This window comes from Barbatula barbatula (assembly GCF_947034865.1).
Source record: "Barbatula barbatula genome assembly, chromosome: 22".
Taxonomy (NCBI): Eukaryota; Metazoa; Chordata; class Actinopteri; order Cypriniformes; family Nemacheilidae; genus Barbatula; species Barbatula barbatula.
Genome location: NC_136785.1, coordinates 9,160,343 through 9,184,979, shown reverse-complemented (window position 1 = coordinate 9,184,979; position 24,637 = coordinate 9,160,343). Strand labels below are relative to the sequence as shown.

Genomic DNA, 24,637 nt, shown 5'->3' with positions numbered 1-24,637 from the left:
AATACGCCCCAACTATATGAAAAGTGTCAAAAGTAATACTTTTAGAAGTAATACTTTTTCTCTTTTATGATCACCAGCTATGTGAACCCAATAAAAATTGGTTTGTGTCCGGCGGGTAGATATTTTCATTTGATTGACTGTCCTGCTACAAGACTTGAGTCGTAAACATGACAAGGCATAATTCAATTGCACCTTTAGTAATATAATAAATCATGAAGCTTCATATTGTGGATTTTAACTTCTTATCCAGACAGAAATCAGTAAATCAGAAAAGTATCATTAATGCATCATAAAAAAACTAAATAAAAAACATAACTCGGCACTTTTTAGCCCCAATTTATGCTGAAGGTTTGCGGTCACTAAAATTATTTGGGGGTGTCGTTTTATCACCCCTCTGCAGTCTGCTCTTTATACAATAAGTACTCAACCAGAATGATCCTTACGCCGTCGCTGCGGTGGTACTCGTTTAATGTGTGTTGACTCTAATTTACCGCTGAATGTCAGTCCATTCACAGATCCTTACTCAGCGCGAGTTGACACGTCAAGCTCATTGTCTCACTGAGCAGACGGGCAAGAGTAAAAGGCACAGTGTGTAATTTTTGGGATGATTTATTGATAGAAATGCAATATAATATACATAGCTATGTCTTCAGAGGTGTATAAAGAACTCACACAATAAAGCGTTATGTTTTTATTACCTTAGAATGAGCGATTTCTATCTACAGACACCTCGGGGTCCCCTTGCATGTAATTCGCCATGTTCTGTCAGCCGTCGTAGTGTTTCCAAAGGGAGTTGAGAGGTGGAGTGAGCGCTTGATGGCAATTCACAACCTCGCCACAAAACATTACTGACTGGACCTTTAAGAGGTTTAGGCATAAAAGACAAACGCTGTCTAAGTCTAATATCTAAGTTACAAGAACTTAAATCCACAGGAACTAATAATTATATTTAATACGGGTCATAAATACATAGCCTAATTTCATTGATTAAACAAGGATTAAAATTTGCTCCATGCATTCAATAAATGCTTTGTTTCTCTTTTAATCATTTTCAATATATAAGAAGTGTTGGGACAGTTGTTGATTTTTTCATTTATTGAAAAATAAGCGGTTCTGCCAATCTTATGTTAATCTTGACTACCTGTAGAGTAGTAATGCGTTCTTCATATCTCTGTGTTTAGTTCTCACATTTACAGAAGACAGATACAGCTGTACGGTTATTTCCGAAGAAAGCCGACCTCCCGGAGGTTGTTCCAATGAGCCAAAAAGTTTTGTTGTTGTCATAACGTAAACTATGACTCACAGTTTGATCAAGCCTTACATATATGATCCAGAATTGGATCCCGAGTCTGTAGTATATCAAGAACCACGGCAGCAATGACTATGGATGGACGTCTCTTTATGGTAAACATCGTTATTCCTTGTTAACTTTGCCATGCCAGTCACCATTCATAAGGTTTATATTGTCTTCTGTATTTGCCTGTTTTTAAAAGGTGTAATGCATGTAAATGCATCATTCATTACATAATCCCAAAGAGGCTGTACATCCGCAGTATGTGTTATTCATACTTAACAATATTTAAAGAATTTACTGTAACACTCATATCAGGCATGTATCGCTTGTGAAAGCTCATGTAAAAGATAACAACACAATTGAAATCCTATGCCATATACATTGGTAAGACTTCATAAAGCCATAATTTCATAAACATTATAGTATCATTGAAAGTAACGCTTTGTAATTTCTATTTTAAAACTCTGAAATGACTGCTATCGTGACACCGGTCCAAATGATCCTGTTGTTAACATTACAGAACTGGATATGTGCTGTGAGAGTTTCAAATCATCATGTGAATCATGTGAGCTAGACTGTTCTGACTGTCAACATTTGTACTTGTGATATGGGACATTAAAACAAGGTGTAAAACAGAAGAGCTTTCAGCTCTTGAAGAAATTACCTGATATTACCCATCAGTTTCCTCTGCTCGCTTCTCTTACACATTTATCTGTAGTAGAATACAATGCTTTAAATTAGGGATGCACTGATATGTAAATTTTGGCCAAATGCGATAACCAATAATTCTTAAACATTGGAAGTCGATAACCGTTATATTAGCCGATATACAGGACCTAAATATAAATATAAGATTAAAGACCAGAACTTTTCTGGTAAAGTGTATATTTAATAAACAACTAAAATATGTCCTTCCAGAGTAACCCAGAAAGGTATTCTCAATGGCAACAAGTCTACATTTACATTTAGTCATTTAGCAGCCGCTTTTATCCAAAGCGACTTACAAAGAATTCAGGGAGCAATAAGCGATATGTCATACAAGAGCAATAGTACAATAGGTGAGTCTAACAATAAGTCTAACAGGTCTCAAGACAGAAAGCATTCAGACAGCAATCGGCTTCAAACTATATGCTTTTGTTCTTATAATTTACACATTCATAAATATCACAAACATCAACAATGTTTTGCTAACAGCAGTAAGTGAATGACCACGACAAAAAGACAGAACTTTACTGGATTTTAACTGTGAGCAGCGTGCAGCTGAAGTGATGAATCAACAAGTTATCTGCAATAATATATCGGCCTAAATGATATTATATTAATGATATTAAAACTGACCATTTATTGGCAGATATCGATATGGTCAATAATTTATGGTGCATCCCCAAAAATTTATATCATGTCTGTTCTATTAAAATGATCACCGAAATGTCAAATCTATCTTTGAGCTTATAATCAGGGTACACTGGCATGGCTTGTTTCCATAGAGAGTACAGAAGTTTACTTTCAGCGGCTGTCAGATGATGTTGCATCGTTCTATTTTAGGCAATAATAATTGCCTTTGTGACTAAATTAATCTCAGGCTAGGGCTGCACAATTAATCGAATTTTAATCACGATCACGATTTTGGCTTCCCACGATCAAATTCGCGTGATCGAGCGATATTTAAAATGCGTCATTCATTTACGCTTTGTATTAAAGTTTTTTTTTTTTTTTAAAGCCAGTCTAGCGCGCTGTAAAGCCGCTGTCTGATCACGTGCGTCCATGCACCAATAAGAGTTGTTCCCTGCAGCGCGCAGCAGCTCAGTCAGTTTCCAGATGTAGACAGTCACAGACAGAAGACAGAGTAGCGTGAGGAAAATAAAACATTTTGGGTTTCAGGCAAGTGACACAAAACAAGAACAGGTCATATGCAAAGAGTGCCATAAAGTTGTTTTGGCACCACAAAGCAACACAACGAACCTCTTTAACCACTTAAAAAAACACCATAAAGTTCAATACGATGAATGTATGAGGGCGAAGAAATGCGTTGCAAAGACTAATCATCCCACAACATCAACTCAGACATCCATCGAAGCGAGCCTCTTTAGCGCATCACCATACCCATCCACCTCCCAAAGACACAGTGAAATAACGAATGCAGTCGCATTTCATTTGGCTAAAGACATGTGCTCAATAAACACGGTGACAAACGAAGGCTTCAAATTCTTGGTCAACACTCTGGATAAACGATACGTGATCCCCTCGCGTAATTATTTTTCAAAGGTGGCACTACCTGCGATGTACAGAAAACGCAGAGGGGAAATAGAGCGTGATCTTGCCAATATAAAGTACTTTGCAACTTTTCGGCATTGTTCTTCTGCCTTGAAATGTTCTTATTTGGTTACATTCTGTTATGGAATATTTGTTTCTTATTGATTGTATATTTTATTTTTAGTTTTATTCACATCCATTATGCAGGTACAACTTAAGTTTATATTTTGCTTCCTAAAATATATTTACACATTGTAAAATGTAAAATAGTGCCCTGTTGAAGTTTTGCTACATTTTCTTTATTGTTTTAATTTATTTTAATTTATTCTTTAAGGAGATTCACTGAATTTTGGTGAATAAGAGGACCTATTTTATTTTGATGCACATATCTGTACATTAGCAGGAATGTTGCACAATATGGATGTGAAGGCAGTAAATGTAATTAGCTTGTGTGACAATAAAAAATTGTTTTGGTTAAAATCAACAAATAATCGTGCTAATTAATCGTGATCTCAATATTGATCAAAATAATCGTGATTGTCATTTTGGCCCTTATCGTGCAGCCCTATCTCAGGCAATTACATGAATTTGGTACATGAAACTAAAACACTGAAGGAAAAAACAGACAATATTTCCATCTCTAAAACTGGCTAATAAGTAATTATTGCATGAAGCCTGACAGTGTCCAACTCTTTCACTCATGCCATTCGCTCTATTGACCTACTGTTCTATGTAACCAGCAAATTTGGACCAGCACGTTCTTCCCTTTGGGACCATTTTACCAGATTAAAATCACTACCAGGAAATTTACATAAACATGCGGATGATAGGGTATTAAACAATTACCACCCAGACCCGGAAAAAACAAAGAATAACCATATCTTACATAAGCAAACAGGCACATTCGTTTAGATAGTGACGTCATAATCCTGCACTATTGCACGGGCACCAATATATCCAGACCAGCAGTCAGGCACTATTTTGATCAATGCTCGATCTTATTGACATTTAAGGAATGCACATGCTTGCCATTCTTGAACTATGAATGTGTTAGGTCTAAGCTTTCCCCTCCGCATCTGTCACTGCTAAGCAAAAGATAAAAATGAATGAAAGCAAGTTAAACGTAAAAAAACACATATCATCTTTTGGAGAATTCAGGGGGATTTCCATTTTATCAGATATTAAAAAATGAATATGAACTGATTTTTTAAAAAGCTGATACCTCTGTATAACCTTCAACACGGTTTCCAATAATACACAAAATAAAACGAAACAAAGTGAATGAAGCTTTAAAGCTTCTGTCTTTGCGTAGTTCACATTTGTGCTTAATGCTGCATATCTGCGACGGGCTAAATGGGACATATTTTAGCCAGTGTTAGGGTGGTCCCCATTCACTTGCACCCACAGCCCCTCAGCTGTTTCTAAATGTTACTGCGGGCTGCTCTGGATGGGCGGCCCGAACATGTGCAACTCTCCTGTTGCTAAAAGACTCAGCATGTTTTGTCGCAGAGCCTGTGTGTTGTGATACCTGGATTATGCTGGGACCCCCTGTCTGGAATTTTTCCCATCACTGTACCGTAACTGCCTTTACTCTTAGAAAACAAGATACTGATACCTTCCGGCAAAGCAAAAATAAGCATGCAACATTGTGTGTAGGGTAACACAACAGCCCTAGAGAAGAGTACAGGGAACATCTATCTTTCCATATATATTTCTCTCTGTCACTTATGCACACATCAAAAATGTCAACCAGTAACTGATTTGCCCAGAAGGTCCAGCACGCGTTTCTAGAACCAACAGAAGACCATTTCCAGCAAAGGGTTGGAGAGAACAAATACTGGCTTCTAGGCAAGGATGTAACCCAAAGATTCAGGGGACCAAATGTAAAAATCTAAGAAGCTGACCTTAAAAAGCCTATATAGATCCACCACATTTTTAAAGATTGTTGTATCCCGGCCATGCCCTGCTTATAGGGACTAAAACGTAAATGTTAGTAGAAATAGTAGAAATAGTGATAGTGGATCACATCCAAATATTAACCTTCATTATCACGCACTTTTTTGTATATTTTCATAGGCAACAAAAGGAGAATATAAAAATGCATTATATCAAAGTCTTAAGCCTTTGGTTCTATTACAATAGGCAAAAATGGAATGCTACCACTTTATTTAATCTAATATAAGGGGTGTGCTCTCAACATTTGTACTATTCTAAATATGTTCCATCCTATCCAGTAAAGCATACTGTATCTTGGCACCAAAAGTGCTGGCAAAAGACACCAGAACCTTTCCACAATTACACTCCCCAGAGACTAGACATAGCTTTTAAACATATAAGGTATAACCAACTTGAGTAACGGCTTTTGGCACATGCCTTTAACTGCTCCATTGATTACGTGACGTAAAACATACTGTACATCTGACTCTCTAATGCGCTTAAATGACAAACTTTAATCCCAAATGAGATCATATTAAGAAAATAGCTTTTGCTAACTCTGGTACAAAACATCTTTTCGTAAGATTAATGTATTTTGTACGATGTCCCTGACAAATAAATAAATTAAATAAATAAACATACATTTTCTTCAACTGAAATCCTGAACTAACATAATGAATATGTATGTATTTCTTAAACTGACTTGTTTAGCTGACTAACATGCAGTCAATAGTGTATTAGTATATAAAATGTGGAACATCTTTTTTTATTTATGAGAAACTAGATATGATTTGCTAAATCAAACGGTTTTTTTTATATTAAAATTAATTTAATATTAAAATTGTTTAAGCATAAACAAACAAAACAATTTTTTATATAAAACTTCAAAAAGGTATTTAGAAAACGGGGAGACGAAAAGTAATCCTTCAAAAGAAAACCAAGGGATGAGAAACTGTAATGTTAGGATATTTAAACACATTTATCAGCAGATATAATGTCTTCTCTATCAGTGTCATTAAGATCATCTGCACGCTTGAAAAGTTGTGATAAGCAGATTTACAGACGTCTAGCCGACGTGACTTCAGACCACTGCAACTACAAGCTAACCTTTACAAAAGCTCACACTTTATCAAACAAAAGATTTCATTTGAACTATTTCAAAAGTTTATAACGCTGCTTTTATTTTACTGGAGCCTTATTGGTATAATTTATATATAATTATTATAAATGTATGATATGCATCATTATTAGACAGTCGTCAAAGTCTAGATTACTGGTTATTTTCTGTGAAAGGTATGAAGGGAGACTTCACAGTCACATTCAGTTCAACTTTCGATTCAGTCTTAATGTAATTCAGCTATTGGTCTAGACTGGATCCTTTGATTCAATTACTACCGACTGTTCAAATAATCAAAGACAAAAATATGCTCATGTAAAAACTCAATTGTTTCCCATTATATAGAACAGCTGTAGTATTTACACAACGTGTTGTTAAATTTAAATATGAATGTTTTATAAATCAAAGCCTGTTGGCGCCCCTGTCGCGCGCTCCCGTGAACACTTTATAGAGAAAACCGTTATCTCGCAATAAACAACTCGACTAGTCTCTCAACGTAAAATCCGACGAAACAACTCGTTTTAAACAAGCGGAATGCATAATTCACCACAACCACTTCATACTCAAACTCGTCATTTGTTTAATACCATTTCAAAAACTTTTTAAGCGGAGACAAAGGACTGAAGCAGATTAGTTGTGATTAAAAACAACTCACGATGCCATGTGGGCTTTATGGAAATACAGCCGCTTTATCAAACGCGAATCAAATATTCCTCAAAAACAACAACACAAGCACACAAACCTGTAGAATGAAAGCATAAAGCAGTCGTGCGGATTTATTCGTGTTAAGTTAGTTCAAGTAGAGCTGGATGCGAGACTCCAGACCGTGATGCAGCAACTAAAAGCCACAAAACACAACACAACCGACCAACATGTTACTTTTATATCAGTTTTGGCTTCGCCGAACACCTTTAACAATCCGAAAACAGCTAACGGGTTAACGTTAGCCCAATTGTTTCACGTTAGTGAGCTTAAAGAGACGACCGCTCTGAAACAGGACGCTCGGTGTGTTCGCTAGCGAAAAGACGATTGAAAAACTTTTATAAACGATTTACCGCGATTTATCACGCTGGCCTCTTTTACAAAGACAGTATAAAAGTATGAGAATATTGACTTACATTGCATGGACAGGAGGAGGAGAACGCAAGCCAGGGGTGTTAACGCCATCTTGGAGCCGATGAAATGTTCAGTTTAGCTGTACATGCGCAAAGTAAAGAGCTTTAGCAGAGGATGGAGTGTGAGAGTGAATGAGGCACGTCGAGCTCGTGCGTGAAGTTTCCATGGCTACAAAGAGCCCCGTCTTTAGGTATATATTCTTAAATCTTATTTTTAGTTTTTTAGTGATTGTTCAACTTTTCTCCGATTACTTAAAATATATTCATTTATTTAAAGGTGCATTAGTAAATAAATCACTTATTAAAATGTTTTAATTATAATAATAGTATTAAAATAATCGTGTTTTTTGGGGAAGTTATTTTTATAGCAAGTATACTCCAAAAATCATAATAAAACTCTATTTACTGCAGTGATTGTAGTTGTAAACTGTGGTTACTGTAATATTGTTCACTTTTTTATGAACGGGAGCATAAGCTTTAAAAGTGATCCTACGTTATTTTAGCAAATCAGTGCTGCTTTCAATAATTTTAAATGTGACCCACTAGATTACAAATATAAAATTGCATCAACTTAATAAGCAGTCAAATAACAACACAGGCCCACAGAATTTCTGTTTAAATAATCAATAACAGAGCTAACCAGCTGGTTGAGAATTTGCAATCTGCAATTCTGCAAAGTATTATTTAGCCATGCTTTGTTCGAGGGAAATTGAAGTGGTCTTGCATTTTGACAAGATATAAAAGTTCAATAAGGATTTTAGGATTTCACCATGCAGTAATGACCCCACCATTTGAGGTAATGCCACCGCAACCTGTTTATATGAGTTTGTCTAAAAGCAAGGTCAGAGAGATTGTGCGTCGTGAGACTATTTCAGTACAAAGACAATTCCAGTGTCTGACAACAAGAGATAAGAGTAAATCCAGAAGGCTCAAGGCACGTCATGTTTTTCCTATTTCAGAAATTATTGACAGCAAGGGCATTTAGAGCAATGGTCACTTTGTGTTGCCGGCCAATACCAGTACTTGAACACAGAACTTAATCCATCTGTAATCAGTGCTCTGATTGAATGTTGTTCAGTATGTCATGGGAGGAGCCACACAACGAGAGGTGATGGATATCAAGTCAATATATTTAGATCTAGAATGTAGAACGGAGTCTAGAATGGAGCGTACACCAGTCAAGGCCAGCCATGTCCAATGTCACTAAAAATATTGACATTAGTCAAAAATATAACAATTAACATTTATTAAATACGAATCTGAGTAAATAGACATTTAACAGACAACTCAACAATGAAACATGCTCCGCGTATGTATATATACTGTACAGTATCATCTGAATAATAAAAAAATACCCATAGCAAATACATTATTATATTGAAAAGTTTAAATGTGACATGTGATTTCTTTGCATGCCACAAACAAATATACAAAAATAATTGTAAAATGTGTCTATTGAGAGAGAAGAGCCAGTGGTGTTGTGTAAGGTGTACTGGGTGTGGTGATTTTTCCTGATGCCATAGGGATATGATTTATTACAATAACAAATAGAGCAAAATAGATTTTAAAGTTGACTCAATGTGAGATTAATTGTTGAGAAATCCTGGGCTCGCCTTCATTTCTGCTGGGTTGATTAATAAATGCTCTCAATGTTTAAAAAGGAAATCTGCAAATACCTTAAAACAGTTAGTTGTGTTGATAGTTTATTTAGCTTTCCGTTTTCTTCTTTACCTTTTAACCTGCAGCCCGGAATCCTGTTTAACACACATCCTGCCGTCCACTCGAGTCACAATATCAGCCATTTTCCTTTTGTATAACACCACACTTCCTCACAGTGTATTTGTAAGCAGGATGTGTACATAGACATTAGATAACTCTAAAATTGTTTTAGTTTAACATGTAAAGAATATATCTCATCACAAAACATTTTGAAGATCAATAAATATCTGTGGTATTATATATTTGAGGAAGAAAACAATCCTTTTTATTCTGCCAATTTGATCAATCGGAATTTGATCAGTCAGAATGTAAGGTGAGACATCTTGTCAAGCTCCCAAAATACAATGATTTCAGCAAAAAATGGTCCTCCCGCTTAGAAGGCCAGGGGTCTTAAATGCAAGACTTTATTTTGTTCATATCTCCACGTGTTAAAATAATATGATTTTAATAATCTATTTTTGTATGATGTCAAATCAAATACACAAATGTTAGAGGGGGCTTCCTGTTTGGTCAGTAATGTTCTGACACCTAAACCAACTGGAATGCATGTGGTACACTTAAGTACCCTGTTACTATTTTTAAAGCATTAGATGTGCATACTTCATTTTCTTAGTTATGAGAACTGCATTGAAAATAATAACTAGTTGGATTTACTATATGTTTTGTGTTAATTAAATGTATTAACCTTTTTAAAGAAACTTTGTGCATAAACTTGCCACAATTTTTAAAGTACATTTTGCTTTATGGAAGGTCTGTTAATGATATTAGTATCTCCCTGCTATTTTATTTCAGTCTATAGAATTTACCTTTTTCACTAAATCAACTAATTCAGTTTGTGATGTACAGAAGCACACCAGCCCCCATAATTCATAAAAAAAGGTGATCACTTCTCCCGGAGTAAAATCTGAGTCATTATTCCCGATACTAAGAACATATGTTTCTGTTTCAGATCACTGTGTAAACAGATAAATTCCAGCAATAAATCTGACTACTCTCTTCAGATTTACAGTCAATTCTAAGCACTACACTTTCTTTGAACCCATGGCGCAACATGCGTCCGGCAGGATTGTGACACTTGTGGGGTGTGGACGTTATTTTCCTATGCATATTTTGAATGACAGTCACATGACTCAGTGCATAATAATTATTCTCTCACATAAACACTTCACGTTCTGTTGCATAAGACAGAGCTTCACACGGGTCTAATGTTTACATTAAATGCTGTGTCCATATCTGTCCAATGCAACAACAACTACAGTATGTTGTCACCCACAATAACTCCTCCGCTTGTCAGACGCCTTCAAAGTCCTTAACACGCAGCATCTGTGAGAGCAGAGTAATAACTAGTCTAGAGTCAGTCATGCCATGTAGGCAAAATCACGGGACAGCTGCATTTCAACTCCAATTAGGTAATGGAAGCTGACAGTTCTGGAGCCCACAGCTTTGGTTCAAGGGAAGAGAGGGGCTGAAGCTGTATCCCCACACATCCCTTTGGGCCAAGAGACAGGATGCAGGCGGACCCTGCCAGCAACGAAAGACAATTGCGAGGAACTTGGCGTCTGACATTTGGCAGATAACTTTAGGTTTGAAGGTGTGATAGTGAAATCACACTGTAGCTTATCTGAGAGAAGACTGGCAGACGGCAATTGATTCAATTGCTTAATTCGCTTGAGGCGGCTTGGTCAACAGAAGTGTGAGCACTGATAGTTTTTACACCTAAATTAAGAGGGATTAAGACTTGCCGAATCCATTTGATGTAAAGCTCTCGACCACAGTGGAGCTACTTAGGTAGTAATATACTGTACGAGGACATTAGTGGAGCTTTCAAGGTGGTATTAAATTCCTAAACCTCTTACACTTTTCTTGACAGGATGTAATATAAAGATGGATTGTGTCCACGAAATGCATGGGCATGGTTGTTTGTGATTCTATAAATCTTATCCATGTGTTTGTTATGATACAGTGTTTACTGAACATCTCTTATGGTGCGAGTTACGTTTTTGTTAAAACAACAGAGCCTGAGGTCATGCAATATGTTTCTCATATCCATGTTAACTCGTTCCAGGTATTAGTTCAAACACCAATGCCTGAAATTCCTGGCACGTGAGGCATAAAGGTGCGCCCCTGGCCAACCCCACACAGATGGGTATGCTTAGGCTAGCCTCATCCACCTGTTCAGCTCGGCTTGCCAGGACTCTGTCTGGCCCTCAACAGCTACAGCTGTCATGAGCCCCCGGCGTGTCAGTTGTGTATGTGGTCAGGAGAGCTAAAGTGGGTAAAGCCCGAGCTGGCTGAAACACAGACGTCTGCCACAGCCACTGATGCCACTCAGCCTGGCGCTAGTCAATGTGGAGGGGACATCTGCAGCCTGAATGACAGAAAAAAAATCAGAGAGGAAGAGGAAAAAGAGAGAGAGATTGGGCTATGGATGTGTGCCATGGGAGCAGATGCTGCACCTGGGTCTAACCTCTCCACGCACAGATTAGCCAAAAACTTATGCTTCTGAACACCACCTGAACCAATGATTATAATCCTGGATAGTATTTATAGTTTCGTTCATCGCAAGATCCCAGGGTAATTTTCATTGTAGGAGGAAATTTATACACCTGGGTTGCGTGGCAACCGCGTCGAGCACGAATGTCACTCGATGGGGGCGTTGCTCGGGCTCCTTTGATCACTGGAGGTAATTGTAAGCTCTGCATTAGCAATTTTTACCAAAGCTGCTTAACACATTTATTTAATTTGCAATGATTTTGACAAGTTGATTAAGTTAAATTTGTTACACTGAACATGAGGTGTGTGTGTCAGAGAGATGTACATTGTCTAAAAGCGCCTCCCAGCAGTACAGGGATTTCAGTGTTGGTTGTCAAGGTTGCAAGATCTTTTAAGACGCTGCCAGCCCTGCCTAACCCCTTAAAAGCCATTGGCAAAGTGAAGCAATAAGCTGGTGAATTCATAACACCTGTATTGCTGGTGTCTTTCAAAACAACCCATCGTATCAAGAACACATTTGGGGGTCACAGGCGAACACGCTCAGGGAGTTTTTCGAGAGAGAAAGGATAACATCTGGAGCTGGTCAGCTTCTTAACATCTCAAGCGAATGAATGCCATATGTTGTAACACGAAGCCTTTACAAATGTGCATATTTTAATAAATGTAATTTATTAGCAGTTGTTGCATAGTCAATAATACAAGAAATAAAATATGATCAGAGGTCAGTTTTACAGTATAAATCAGAAATACCTGTGAAATACAACATGCATGAGAGTGGAAGATATTAGGAAAAACAAACATTATTCTATCAATGAATAAATTCAAGCACATATGACATCATATTTTGGTTTCCATCAGATGTGGTTCTACAAATACTTTTACAAAGGGAACGCCCTCAAAACCAAGATCAAGAAGAGATCACATACGGCAAAGATTTACAGCAGTTAATCAGGCTGATGCTCAGATGTGACATCAGGAGGACACTCAATGTTTCATGAAAGAGTCTTTGCATTATTCACCACTTTCATTTTTTTTAAATGTGTCATTGTACACTCATAAATGTAAGAGAAGTTGTCAGCAAGGTTTGACAGAATGACAGCCTCTTGTGACCTGGTAAAACGAATAAAATGATAAAATGAATATCTATTTTATTGCAACACTTTGATAAGATTGTGAGAGGTTATCACATTTGTTTAAAGGTGCTGTGTGTAAATTCTATTGACAGAAATGCAATATAATATATATAACTATGTCTTAAGAGGTGTATAAAGACCTTACATAATGAAGCATTATGTTTTTATTACCTTAGAATGAGCTATTTCTATCTACATACACTGCTGGTCCTCTAACATGGAATAAGCCATGTTGTTTCTACAGTATAGCCCTAAACGGACAAACTTTCATAAATACATTATCTTCTTTGGAAAAGAAGCAACAACATCATGAGATATTAGTGCTGTGTCAGCCACCGTAGCTGTGGAGTGAGCCGTTGGTTGCAATTCAACATATCATTGCAATTCGCAACCTCACCTCTAGATGCCGCACAATTTCATACACTGGACCTTTAAATGTGATGCTTTCATGCAACCAAGCTTGAAGCTCTGTTTATGTTTTATTGAAACTCCCTCTCTATAATTTGCGAAAACAAGTCGAATATTCCTGCTTTATTAACATTCCAGTGTTTGTCTGAGAAAGTGATAAATATTCTTGTCTCGCTACAAATAACGTGAACATTCACCTCTGTCATCCACGTACAAAACTATCAATGTTCGGTATGTCAACACTAACTTCAGATTGTATAATGTTGAGAGTACAAAAACAATAAAATTACAAATATTTTCACACACTGCTCCAGTGGGATTTCTACTTCCAAAGACAAAATTAAATGAAATAAACAGAACACAACATTACCGCATAGCTTTCATGCCAACGATGACTGGTACACATCATAAGGTCTCCAGACTGTCAGTTGTTGTCATTTCGTGAGCTGCCAAATGCTTTCTATGCTGTCAATGAAACACAGGAGATGGAATGTCATCAGAATGTACACTTGACATCAAAGTGTGTAAGCATCAGTCAGAGTCTGGGGGAACAGAGATGACAGATGAGTGGGCCACTCTGCAATGGGATGTTCTGGGATGTTTCCCCTGCCAAGTCAAAAAAGTCCCTTGGCACAGACATCACTAAAGATGAGGAGATTATTTCTTGATCATTCAGTGTTTACTCTACGAGTGGCAAACTTTGTAAAGTAGGTTACCGGGGTGGTAAATGGTGGAAAATTACAAATTATTTTTGTTTTCAATTTAGTGGAGCAGAATTGGCACCCTTTGGAAGTGGAGATTAATACAGAAAATAAGTATAACTTATACATAGAAAAAATGTTAATATATAATAATAATCAAACATTCTGTCTGTCTGTCTGTCTAGAGATCTTATTAAAGCAGATCAAGTTGCAGATCATTTCCAGCATGCCATGCAGCACATCTGACAGAAAAGGAAAATGCACTAGACTGCCACTCTGATATCCATTGCAATGTTAAATGTTTAAGCGGGAAGTCTTCCCGAGGCTGTCGAGCACTGTGAAGAGGTCCTAAATGCCTTGTCAGATGAAAGGAAACTCACAGTGTACCTGTTAGTGGAAACACCTGCCCACAGCAAAGTCACTTCAAGTTTCCTCTCAACAACAACAAGCCCGTTTTAGGACCGCCAGCAGGCACATTGAGGGGAAATAGCTCTGACAGCACAGGAGTGAGAAGAGAAACAGACTGTGATGCACTTTGAACTTTGCCCTACCCGCCAGCTTTTTTCCTAGCCTATCCCACGATTTTATTACCCCATTAATATCAACAGTATTAAATAATAACTTGAATGAATAACAGATGAGGAATAAATTGCAAACATGTCTGAATGATTCATTTATAAAAACGTTCTAATTAATAGCAAAGGCAGATTAATTGCAGACAACATTGCCCTAGTTATTTACTGACATCTAGCGGTTAAAATAGCACATGCAGCTTTATTTGTAAGAAAATCCTATATAGCTTTTCAGGAATGTTTTAAATGCGTAACTTTTCAAAATAAACACATTGTACTAAACTGGTAAACTCACACGCATTTATCTTTGTTCACATAAAAGATGCTTTTGGTTAAATTCTGTTTTCTTGCTGAGCGATATAATCTGTTATACACGGTTATTGTCATGAAACTGGAAAAAGAAATGAAACAATAATATAATCCTCCTTAAAATGTATGGGTCTGTCTTAAAATATACTACCCCAACAACACCAAAGAATATTTTTTATTGATGTCATGCCAGTCAGAAACATTGGAGAATACAGTGACTAATAGAAAACTACAGGGGGAGCTATTCTACTAACAATTTATCTGGACTAAATCTATTTCTGTCTTATATGGATTTGACATCCAAATTCATACCAGACATTCTTTAAAATGGACCTTACCGAGTTTTATGAAGCCTTAAGAAGTTTTCAAAAGTTTCCACTTAATGGTCAGAGACGGATACCACACACAAGTCTCGGATTTAAAATGATGTTGCTTTTTGTGTGTATATTGAAAAGTAGTCAGTGATAATGAAGTTGCTTTAAAACCACATTGGATTTAAATGCCCTGCTGCCAGGATGTGGATACATACGCAGGGTACAATTCGCTATGACCCCAGTGCATTTCATCCCCTGTTGAAGATGTGAATTAAAATAGTTTGAATAAGTAGATGAATAAAGTCTCATGAGGATGGTTTACACAACCTTACGAATCCAGCCCATCACCAAATGACAATTAATAATCACAATCAACTTTATGATAATCATTGACACATTACAGCACACATAATGTACAACAAACACATATTGAATTGCATCTCTGATCAGGGGTCCTCTGTTGCGAAGGGGTCTTGCACCCGTGTGTCACACCACAAGCAGGAGATGCCGTAACTAACACAAGTTGCTAAGCGATGGCTTCCTCCTGGATCCCCAGAGACAGCCCTGTCTTATACGAAGGAGTGATAGCCAGGTTCCTAAGAATGAAGCAGGTTGGATTACGGTTGTTTTTCACATCACGCAGTTATTCTCCTGGGGGTTTTCATCAGTGTACTATGGCCATGTGCTCTGTAGCCTACTGTTTTTGTAACTTCCATTCTCAGATAGAGTAAGAATCCCACAGGTCAATGCTACTGTGTTTCACAATCTTTGTTGTCTTATGTACCTCTACAGCCCCACCTGTACACTGTCTGAAAAATATGACAGGAGACATTACAATGGTAGTCAAAAGTGCCCCTGAACTGTTTGCTCTACACACAGAAAAAAAATGGTTCTTCACCGGTTCTTCACCGGTTCTTCGGGATGATTGAGGTGCTATATAGCACCGCTACTGTATAAAGAACCAGTTAAGCACCTGTATGGTTCTTCAGCGGTTCTTCATTGGTTCTTTGGGGTTGTTAAGGTGCTATATAGCACCACTGCCGTACAAGTAAACCGTTAACCCCTCAGTATATAGTTATTTAGGATCTCAACTCTCTCTTAGTCTCTTTAGTTGGGGAAAGGATTGAAAACAACATAAACAACAAGATAATTCTGGGATGTGAGAGCTGTTAGTTGTAGCTTAAATTATGTGGAAGGAGAAAGGAGGATGAGAGAAAGCTAAAACATGGTGAACGGCTGTAGTCTTTGAATGAATGTAAATGGATAAGTAACTTCACATGGGTGTGCGAAGTCACCGAAATTATATCACAAACAAAATTTTTGGGCTATTGCCTTTTTCTCATATATTAACTTTGTTTTGTGTTATTTAGTGAAATATTATATATGAATGTTTTGTGATTTAAGCTTATATAATGACCTTTCTGTTGGAAACTGCATTCAAGTAGACTACTAATTTCCAATGTCTTTAGTGTGTCACATACTGGGTGAAAAGCAAAATATAATAAATTATAAATTGGCAATATTCAGATAGATTATCAAAAGCATTCTCAATATTCTCAATAACTTTAGTCTTGATATTAGACATAATACAACAATGGTTATGTGTCCTGCCCACATAAATGAGTTGGAAGTGTTTTTTATCACACCATTGTTTTAAATTATATCTTACATATATAGTTACATTTCATTTATAAAAGGTTTAGACCGTACCATCTTTAATCTTATTTACATAGATTATAAAATCCCACCATGAACAAGAATTTAAATCGCTAAAAACCTGAGTAGGACCTTTTTTTAAAAAAAAAAACCTGAGTAGGACCTGCTAAGAACTACCTTTGACCAGAGCACGTCACGTAACCTAGCAACCATTCGCCAATCAGGTGGACGCACCATGCAAGCGCGAGTTTAAAGCTTCCTGAGGAGAAAACTCAGTAGGGGTAAAATCTTTGCGTGTCAGGTGGCAGCTGCCTCGCGACCCGTCAGTCTGCCACGTGACCCGTCACTCCTGCCTCGCTGCCTGTCACTGTTTTATTCACCTGCCTCGCTACCTGTCACTGTTTTATTCACATGTTACGCTGCCTGTCACTGTTTTATTCACCTGCCTCGCTACCAGTCACTGTTTTATTCACCTGCCTCGCTACCTGTCACTGTTTTATTCACCTGCCTCGCTACCTGTCACTGTTTTATTCACCTGCCTCGCTGCCTGTCACTGTTTTATTCACCTGCCTCGCTGCCTGTCACTGTTTTATTCACATGTTACGCTGCCTGTCACTGTTTTATTCACCTGCCTCACTACCAGTCACTGTTTTATTCACATGTTACGCTGCCTGTCACTGTTTTATTCACCTGCCTCGCTACCAGTCACTGTTTTATTCACCTGCCTCGCGACCAGTCACTGTTTTATTCACCTGCCTCGCTGCCTGTCACTGTTTTATTCACCTGCCTCGCTACCTGTCACTGTTTTATTCACCTGCCTCGCTACCTGTCACTGTTTTATTCACATGTTACGCTGCCTGTCACTGTTTTATTCACCTGCCTCGCTACCTGTCACTGTTTTATTCACCTGCCTCGCTGCCTGTCACTGTTTTATTCACATGTTACGCTGCCTGTCACTGTTTTATTCACCTGCCTCGCTGCCTGTCACTGTTTTATTCACCTGCCTCGCTGCCTGTCACTGTTTTATTCACATGTTACGCTGCCTGTCACTGTTTTATTCACCTGCCTCGCTACCTGTCACTGTTTTATTCACCTGCCTCGCTACCTGTCACTGTTTTATTCACCTGCCTCGCTACCAGTCACTGTTTTATTCACATGTTACGCTGCCTGTCACTGTTTTATTCACATGTTACGCTGCCTGTCACTGTTTTATTCACCTGCCTCGCTACCTGTCACTGTTTTATTCACCTGCCTCGCTACCTGTCACTGTTTTATTCACCTGCCTCGCTACCTGTCACTGTTTTATTCACATGTTACGCTGCCTGTCACTGTTTTATTCACCTGCCTCGCTGCCTGTCACTGTTTTATTCACCTGCCTCGCTACCTGTCACTGTTTTATTCACCTGCCTCGCTACCTGTCACTGTTTTATTCACCTGCCTCGCTACCAGTCACTGTTTTATTCACATGTTACGCTGCCTGTCACTGTTTTATTCACCTGCCTCGCGACCAGTCACTGTTTTATTCACCTGCCTCGCTACCAGTCACTGTTTTATTCACCTGCCTCGCTACCTGTCACTGTTTTATTCACCTGCCTCGCTACCTGTCACTGTTTTATTCACCTGCCTCGCTACCAGTCACTGTTTTATTCACATGTTACGCTGCCTGTCACTGTTTTATTCACCTGCCTCGCGACCAGTCACTGTTTTATTCACCTGCCTCGCTACCAGTCACTGTTTTATTCGCATGTTATGCTGCCTGTCACTGATTTATTCACATGTCATGCTGCTTGTAAATGTTTGAAAGATTCTGAACTTCTAAAATCTACAGTTAAATATTTTATTTACAGACAAAAGTTTGCAAAATTAGCTAATTGTAAATACTGTGATGAATATTGATGGACACGCCCCTCAATTTGAAGGGATGGACGTGGTTAATTAAATGAGTGTTTACAGCTGATTCGAGAGGAGAGGATCATTATTTAAGCATGGCTTGAGTTCTACTCGGGAGAAAGAGATTGGGTCGAGCTCTCACATGTGGGGTAACGTTAAACGGCCGCTCGGGATAACCAGTATCTCCGGCGGTGAAGACAGACAGTTAGTGGGGGGCTTCCTGTGTTAGGTAGTGAGGTGTACGACTTGGAATTAGGAGATCTGCTGACCAAGGTATCCGAATACTCGTGTCATACGGAGACTGTAGAGGGTGATCCTGCTGGTCGAAGGACGATACCGCAAAGTTCTTGGATATCCGCCGTGTTGAACGGAAGGCCGCCTACCTGGAAACTCTCCATTGGATAAACGGATCTCTTGTGCACCCCCTGTGCCTGCCTGGTGTGCGGCTGTTCTGACTGTGGACCAATCTCGCCTGTGCCCGAGGAAAGGGGGGTAACGTGTTTTAAATGCTGAGTAATACATTTTATAATTAATAAAGAGTTGTTTGTAAACTGCCATCCGAGTGTGTTGATCTCTACCTTCCTATAATTCGTGCGGTTGTTACAATACTATTAAAAACAGTCATACCCTAGATATGTTTGCAAAATGTTATGTAACTTGTAGCATCTTTCATATAGCCTACTGTAGGCTACATGTCATTGTTAAAGTTAGATCTATTACACTTTAATGTTAAACTGTAATAAAGTTCCATAAAAGGGAAGTGTTACGGGCTGTGATCGACAGTTGATTGTTCTGGTCTGCCAGTCCCGGGCTACGGGGTTCGCTAGTAAAACAACTACTGAAACGCACGCTCGTGTTTGGTCTCATCATTGAACATTAAACAGGAAGGAAGGAGGCGGGAACCGACGAACGTTTTAATAAAATAAAATAAACAATAAACACGGACGTAAAAGAAGATAACTACAACTTAACATGTTCGGGCCTGGTCCTCTCTTGTCATACACTCATGTCGCTCCTCTCTTATGCTTCCGGAGCGGTGCACGCACAGCTGACACTCAATCACTCACGCGACCGATCCTTGCGCTTATCCCTCACGGCTCTCGTCCCGCCCTGCTCGCCACACTGTCCTTGGTGTGTTTTATTCTCTCTTTTGTCACGCTGGACAAATGACAATAAACTACTTGACTATGAAAATCTCTCTCATAGATTAGTGTGTTAACTTCACAGACCTCTCCAATTCAATGTCATCATGAGGATGAGTGGTGGTGTTTGTCTTTGGGTGGGGGGTTTGGGGGCTGATTGATGCTTTTGTTCTAAGAAGTTGTGTGAATTTTCTGGGGTGTGATACATTCTGATTCTGCTTGTTATCCAATCTGTTAAAACAGGCCTTTATTGTAAACTCTGCTTCACTGCTTCCTCTCATTACATTACTTATGTTGGATTGTTTTGTAGTATTAAATAGTACAAATTAATGCTCCAAATGCTATGGCTTTATGAACTGTAAAATAACTATGAAACTGAAGTTGTCTAACACTGAAATAAGTTGTTTGCACTGAACACATATTATATACTGCTTTGTATGTCTAATCATTACCTTATTAAAAAATTTGTAGAGAAACAGTTTAACATTCTAAACATCAAAACTTTATGTATTTCATGTTTAACAAATTAGAAAACTAAACGTAAAATGTTCCCCAAATATCAATTAATATTTTTTAAAAGAATAAATAATTAAGTTTAATAAATATGTGTATAACACAGACCTTTCGGAGCAGATGGGAGTTCATAAATATGGTTCATGTTACATATGTAACTATTATAGTATCATTCTATGCTATTTTTGATAAATACACCATGCGGGAAAATGTATATAACAATTGTAATATACTTTTGCCTGCTATTAAAAGTTTTTTCCATACTGGCTGTTTTCACCACAATATGTTGAAATTATATTTAGCATTTTAAACAAATTTTATGTAATTGGTTTTATAATTTTTAGCTAATACGTTTAGCTTTAACGAAACTGTATTTATATATCACATTTTAATACAGGAAAGCAGCCCAAAATTATGGACCCAAGGATGATAACACAGCGAAATAAATAGCATAAACAACATAAAAATAAGACTTTAAACGCTGTGTAACAAATATTCGTTGATGACGTTGTCAAAATACAAAAGTGCGCATGCGTGTTATAACATAATCGCGCTACAGGCAGGCACGTAAAACAGTCCCAGGCAGCGAGGAAGGCACGTAAAACAGTGACCGATCTTGTGGCAGGCACGTAAAACAGTGACCGATCTTGTGGCAGGCACGTAAAACAGTGACCGATCTTGTGGCAGGCACGTAAAACAGTGACCGATCTTGTGGCAGGCACGTAAAACAGTGACCGATCTTGTGGCAGGCACGTAAAACAGTGACTGGTCGCGAGGCAGGAGTGACGGGTAACGTGTCAGCTGTCACCTGACACGCAAAGATTTTACCCCCTCTCAGAAAACTTCATCGTTGGACGCGGATTCAGACGGAAAAGAATCAAATATATATCGAGGTGAGTAACAGTGCCACAGAAATAGGATCTTTACAAAATGTATTCTACAGTTCTACATTTTTCATTTGTATTTGCAAACGTAACTTTAACTTATACAGTTTGTGACAGAGCCAAACCAACCGCGTAAGGTAACGCTAAATTGCAGATTTAGTTTTCTTTAATATGCGATTACCATCCCATTCACGCTCAAAAAACACCAACAAAGTCGAACCAGCTGCAATTGCTAGTTTTAAACAAAAAAACGAACCAACCTACAAAGCTCGAGACACATAACGTTAACGTTAACCTCGAGACTAAAAAAAACAGGGTTCATTTAACGTAACAGAGATAAGTTTACAAACAGTAAAGTGTAACGAAATATCCTTGGTTTCATAATTACGTGTATATTTTGTGTATCTGTATTTACAGTAAGCGATTCATTGCAAGTGTTAATGAATTGGATTTAAGACATTTAATGGCCTTGTGGTCATTTAACTGATTTACAGTAACTGTTCAGTTTAAATTGTGTTAAACTACTGTTCTAGCAGATATGAGTAATTCAGGTTTTCATGTAGGCATAATAGCAGATAATGTTATAGGCTAACATTCACCTTTATTTTATCTTTCTCTTTAGATTATGACAGACCTTATGAGATGGACTTCTGTTCAAGTTTGCCAGCGGCTAAAAGATATCGAATTGGGGGAATTCTGTGAAACTTTTTTGGGTAAGGTTCAAGTATTCTGCAATTGATGTACCAGTGCCCTAATTGCCATGTAAGAACATTCACTTACAACAAATACCTCAGACACCTGCAGTATTTCCATGAAAGTGAGCCACATTTCTTTGTTGTATGTGGACACAGTGGCTGCCTAAAAAGGTACAAAAGAGTAAGTTCTTTACGTATCCATGTTTTTCGGACTCATAAAATCCCAAAGTGTGCCAAGAAAATATCCCCCACATCATTACACCACCACCAGCCTGAACCGTTGATACAAGGCAGGATGGATCCATGCTTTCATGACGTTGACGCCAAATTCTGACCCTACCATCCAAATGTCACAGCAGAAATCGAGACTCATCAGACCAGGCAACGTTTTTCCAATCTTCTATTGTCCAATATTGGTGAGCCTGTGCGAATTGTAGCCTCCGTTTCCTGTTCTTAGCTGTCAGGAGTGGCAGCCGGTGTGGTCTTCTGCTGCTTTAGCCCATCCGCCTCAAGGTTCGACGTGTTGTGCATTCAGAGATGCTCTTCTGCATACCTTTGTTGTAACGAGTGGTTATTTCAGTTACTGTTGCCTTTCTATCAGCTCGAACCAGTCTGGCCATTCTCCTCTGACCTCTGGAATCAACAAGGCATTTTCTCCCACAGAACTGACGCTCACTGGATATTTTCTCTTTTTCAGACCCTTCTCTGTAAACCCTAGAGATGGTTGTGTGTGAAAATCCCAGTAGATCAGCAGTTTCTGAAATACTCAGACCAGCCCGTCTGGCGCCAACAACCATGCCACGTTCAAAGTCACTTAAATCACCTTTCTGCCTGATTCTGACGCTCGGTTTGAACTGCAGCAGATCGTCTTAACCATGTCTACATGCCTAAATGCATTAAGTTGCTGCCATGTGATTGGCTGATTAGAAATGTGCGTTTACGAGCAGTTGGACAGGTGTACATAATAAAGTGGCCGGTGAGTTTAGTATTGTGCCTTATTTAAACATAACATGGCATAGTTGACTGGAACAGGTTATAATGTCATTGATCACTTTAGTATTGACACTTATTTGTTACATTTTATTGACAACCCTCATTTATGACAATTTAACTTCCCTTAATAGGTAGATGCCGGAGAAGATGAACGAAGCATCAAGGAACATCTGTGAGCAATGAAGGTGGAAACTGAGAAGCTTCGACCAAATATAGAGCTCAGAAAAGAAAAGTTGGCACTGATTAAATGCTACCAAAGAAATTTTATGTCCAACCACAGCACAGAGGAGGCTCTCTCTGAGTTCACGTGTTTTAGACTGGCCAAAATAGTAAGTACAGTAGTATATTAATTGGCTCCTTTAATTGAGTTATAGCAATATTTTAATACGCGTCTTTTTTACTTAATCGGAAGCTACTTTGGATTTTGAGAGACCACACATCTGTTGATGTGGACCAACGACTTCTTGCGCAGCTGTCTGTAATGGCACCTCGAGTCCTTGAAGAGTCCCCTGAAAAAGAGATTCAGGCGCAAAATTGAGGACTGTGTAAATGGCAGACTAAAAAAGGTAATTCAATCTGCACTGCTTAGATAGTCTCCCTGCATGTTTCTGTCTGCACAGTAATGAATGTTTAAAAAACTAAACAAGTATTTGGTGAAAGCATCCACCATGTTATGTCAACCTAATGAGGTTATTGTATTTAAAGGCCTACTGTTGGAAGCAGCTATTTTGCTCTTACCTGCACTGTTCAAGGAGGACCCAGGGTTGCTGTTTGAGGTTGAGGTAAGCCATGAACATTTGATTACAGTTTGAAGAATTTATTGCACATTTTTTACATTGAAAACACTGAAATGGAACATTTACACAAGTAGTAAACTTAGTTAGTTATTTACATTCACACTCCACAGAAGTCATCTGCATTGGTTTGGTTCCGATCGGTCGAAAAACCAAGGACTAGTTCGCAAAAGTAGGTTTTTTACATCATCAGCGATAACTCGCAAACCGTTTGCTGGACAGAAGTGGTTCCAGAGGCAAGTTTCCTGTAGCTCAGTGGTAAGAAATAAATTGTATCCTGTATTTATTCTAACTGTATATCCTGCACCTGCTAATTGCACTTCTGGTTAGACCTAAACTACATTTTGTTACACTGTACTTGTATATGTGTAATGACAATAAAGTTGAATCTAATCTAATTTTGTATTGCCTCTGTTTATTCCCTTTATTTAAGCATATATTTTATTTGCTGCTTAAATGCATAAATTTAAAGGTTTTTTAATCTATGGTGTTATGGTGTTTTGATACGATTAAAAATGTTTTTTAATAAGTGTCATTTATTAAAGCATTTCAACTTGTCTATGGTAGTATATGGCATTAAAATGAGCCCTACTAGATAAATTAAAACAATATACGACACCTGTTATGGTTCTACCTAGCACCTTTTGATAAATGCTATAACGCTTCTTTATAAGTAGGTGCCATATAGATGTTCTCCTATGATTATG

At 38.1% G+C, this 24,637-nt stretch overlaps 1 protein-coding gene and 1 long non-coding RNA gene across 3 annotated transcripts in view; one reads left to right on the top strand and one right to left on the bottom strand.

Annotated features, from left to right (window-relative positions):
- The window catches only part of jam3b (junctional adhesion molecule 3b), a 30,706-nt gene extending 22,821 nt beyond the window's left edge, over nt 1-7,885 (bottom strand). The window contains exon 1 of one of the 2 annotated variants that reach the window (XM_079486688.1): nt 7,718-7,885. In XM_079486688.1, coding sequence (XP_079342814.1) covers nt 7,718-7,766 — 49 coding nt within the window. In that variant the 5' untranslated portion in view covers nt 7,767-7,885. The remainder of the gene's footprint in view (nt 1-7,717) is intronic. The other variant, XM_079486687.1, reaches the window with a different exon arrangement.
- A 13,215-nt stretch (nt 7,886-21,100) lies between these two features.
- On the top strand, nt 21,101-24,327 carry LOC306911839. The gene is made up of 6 exons (XR_013788276.1): nt 21,101-21,457; nt 22,071-22,161; nt 23,268-23,465; nt 23,549-23,702; nt 23,842-23,918; nt 24,044-24,327. It is a non-coding gene; the product is annotated as an uncharacterized lncRNA (long non-coding RNA).
- Nucleotides 24,328-24,637: the final 310 nt, after the last annotated feature.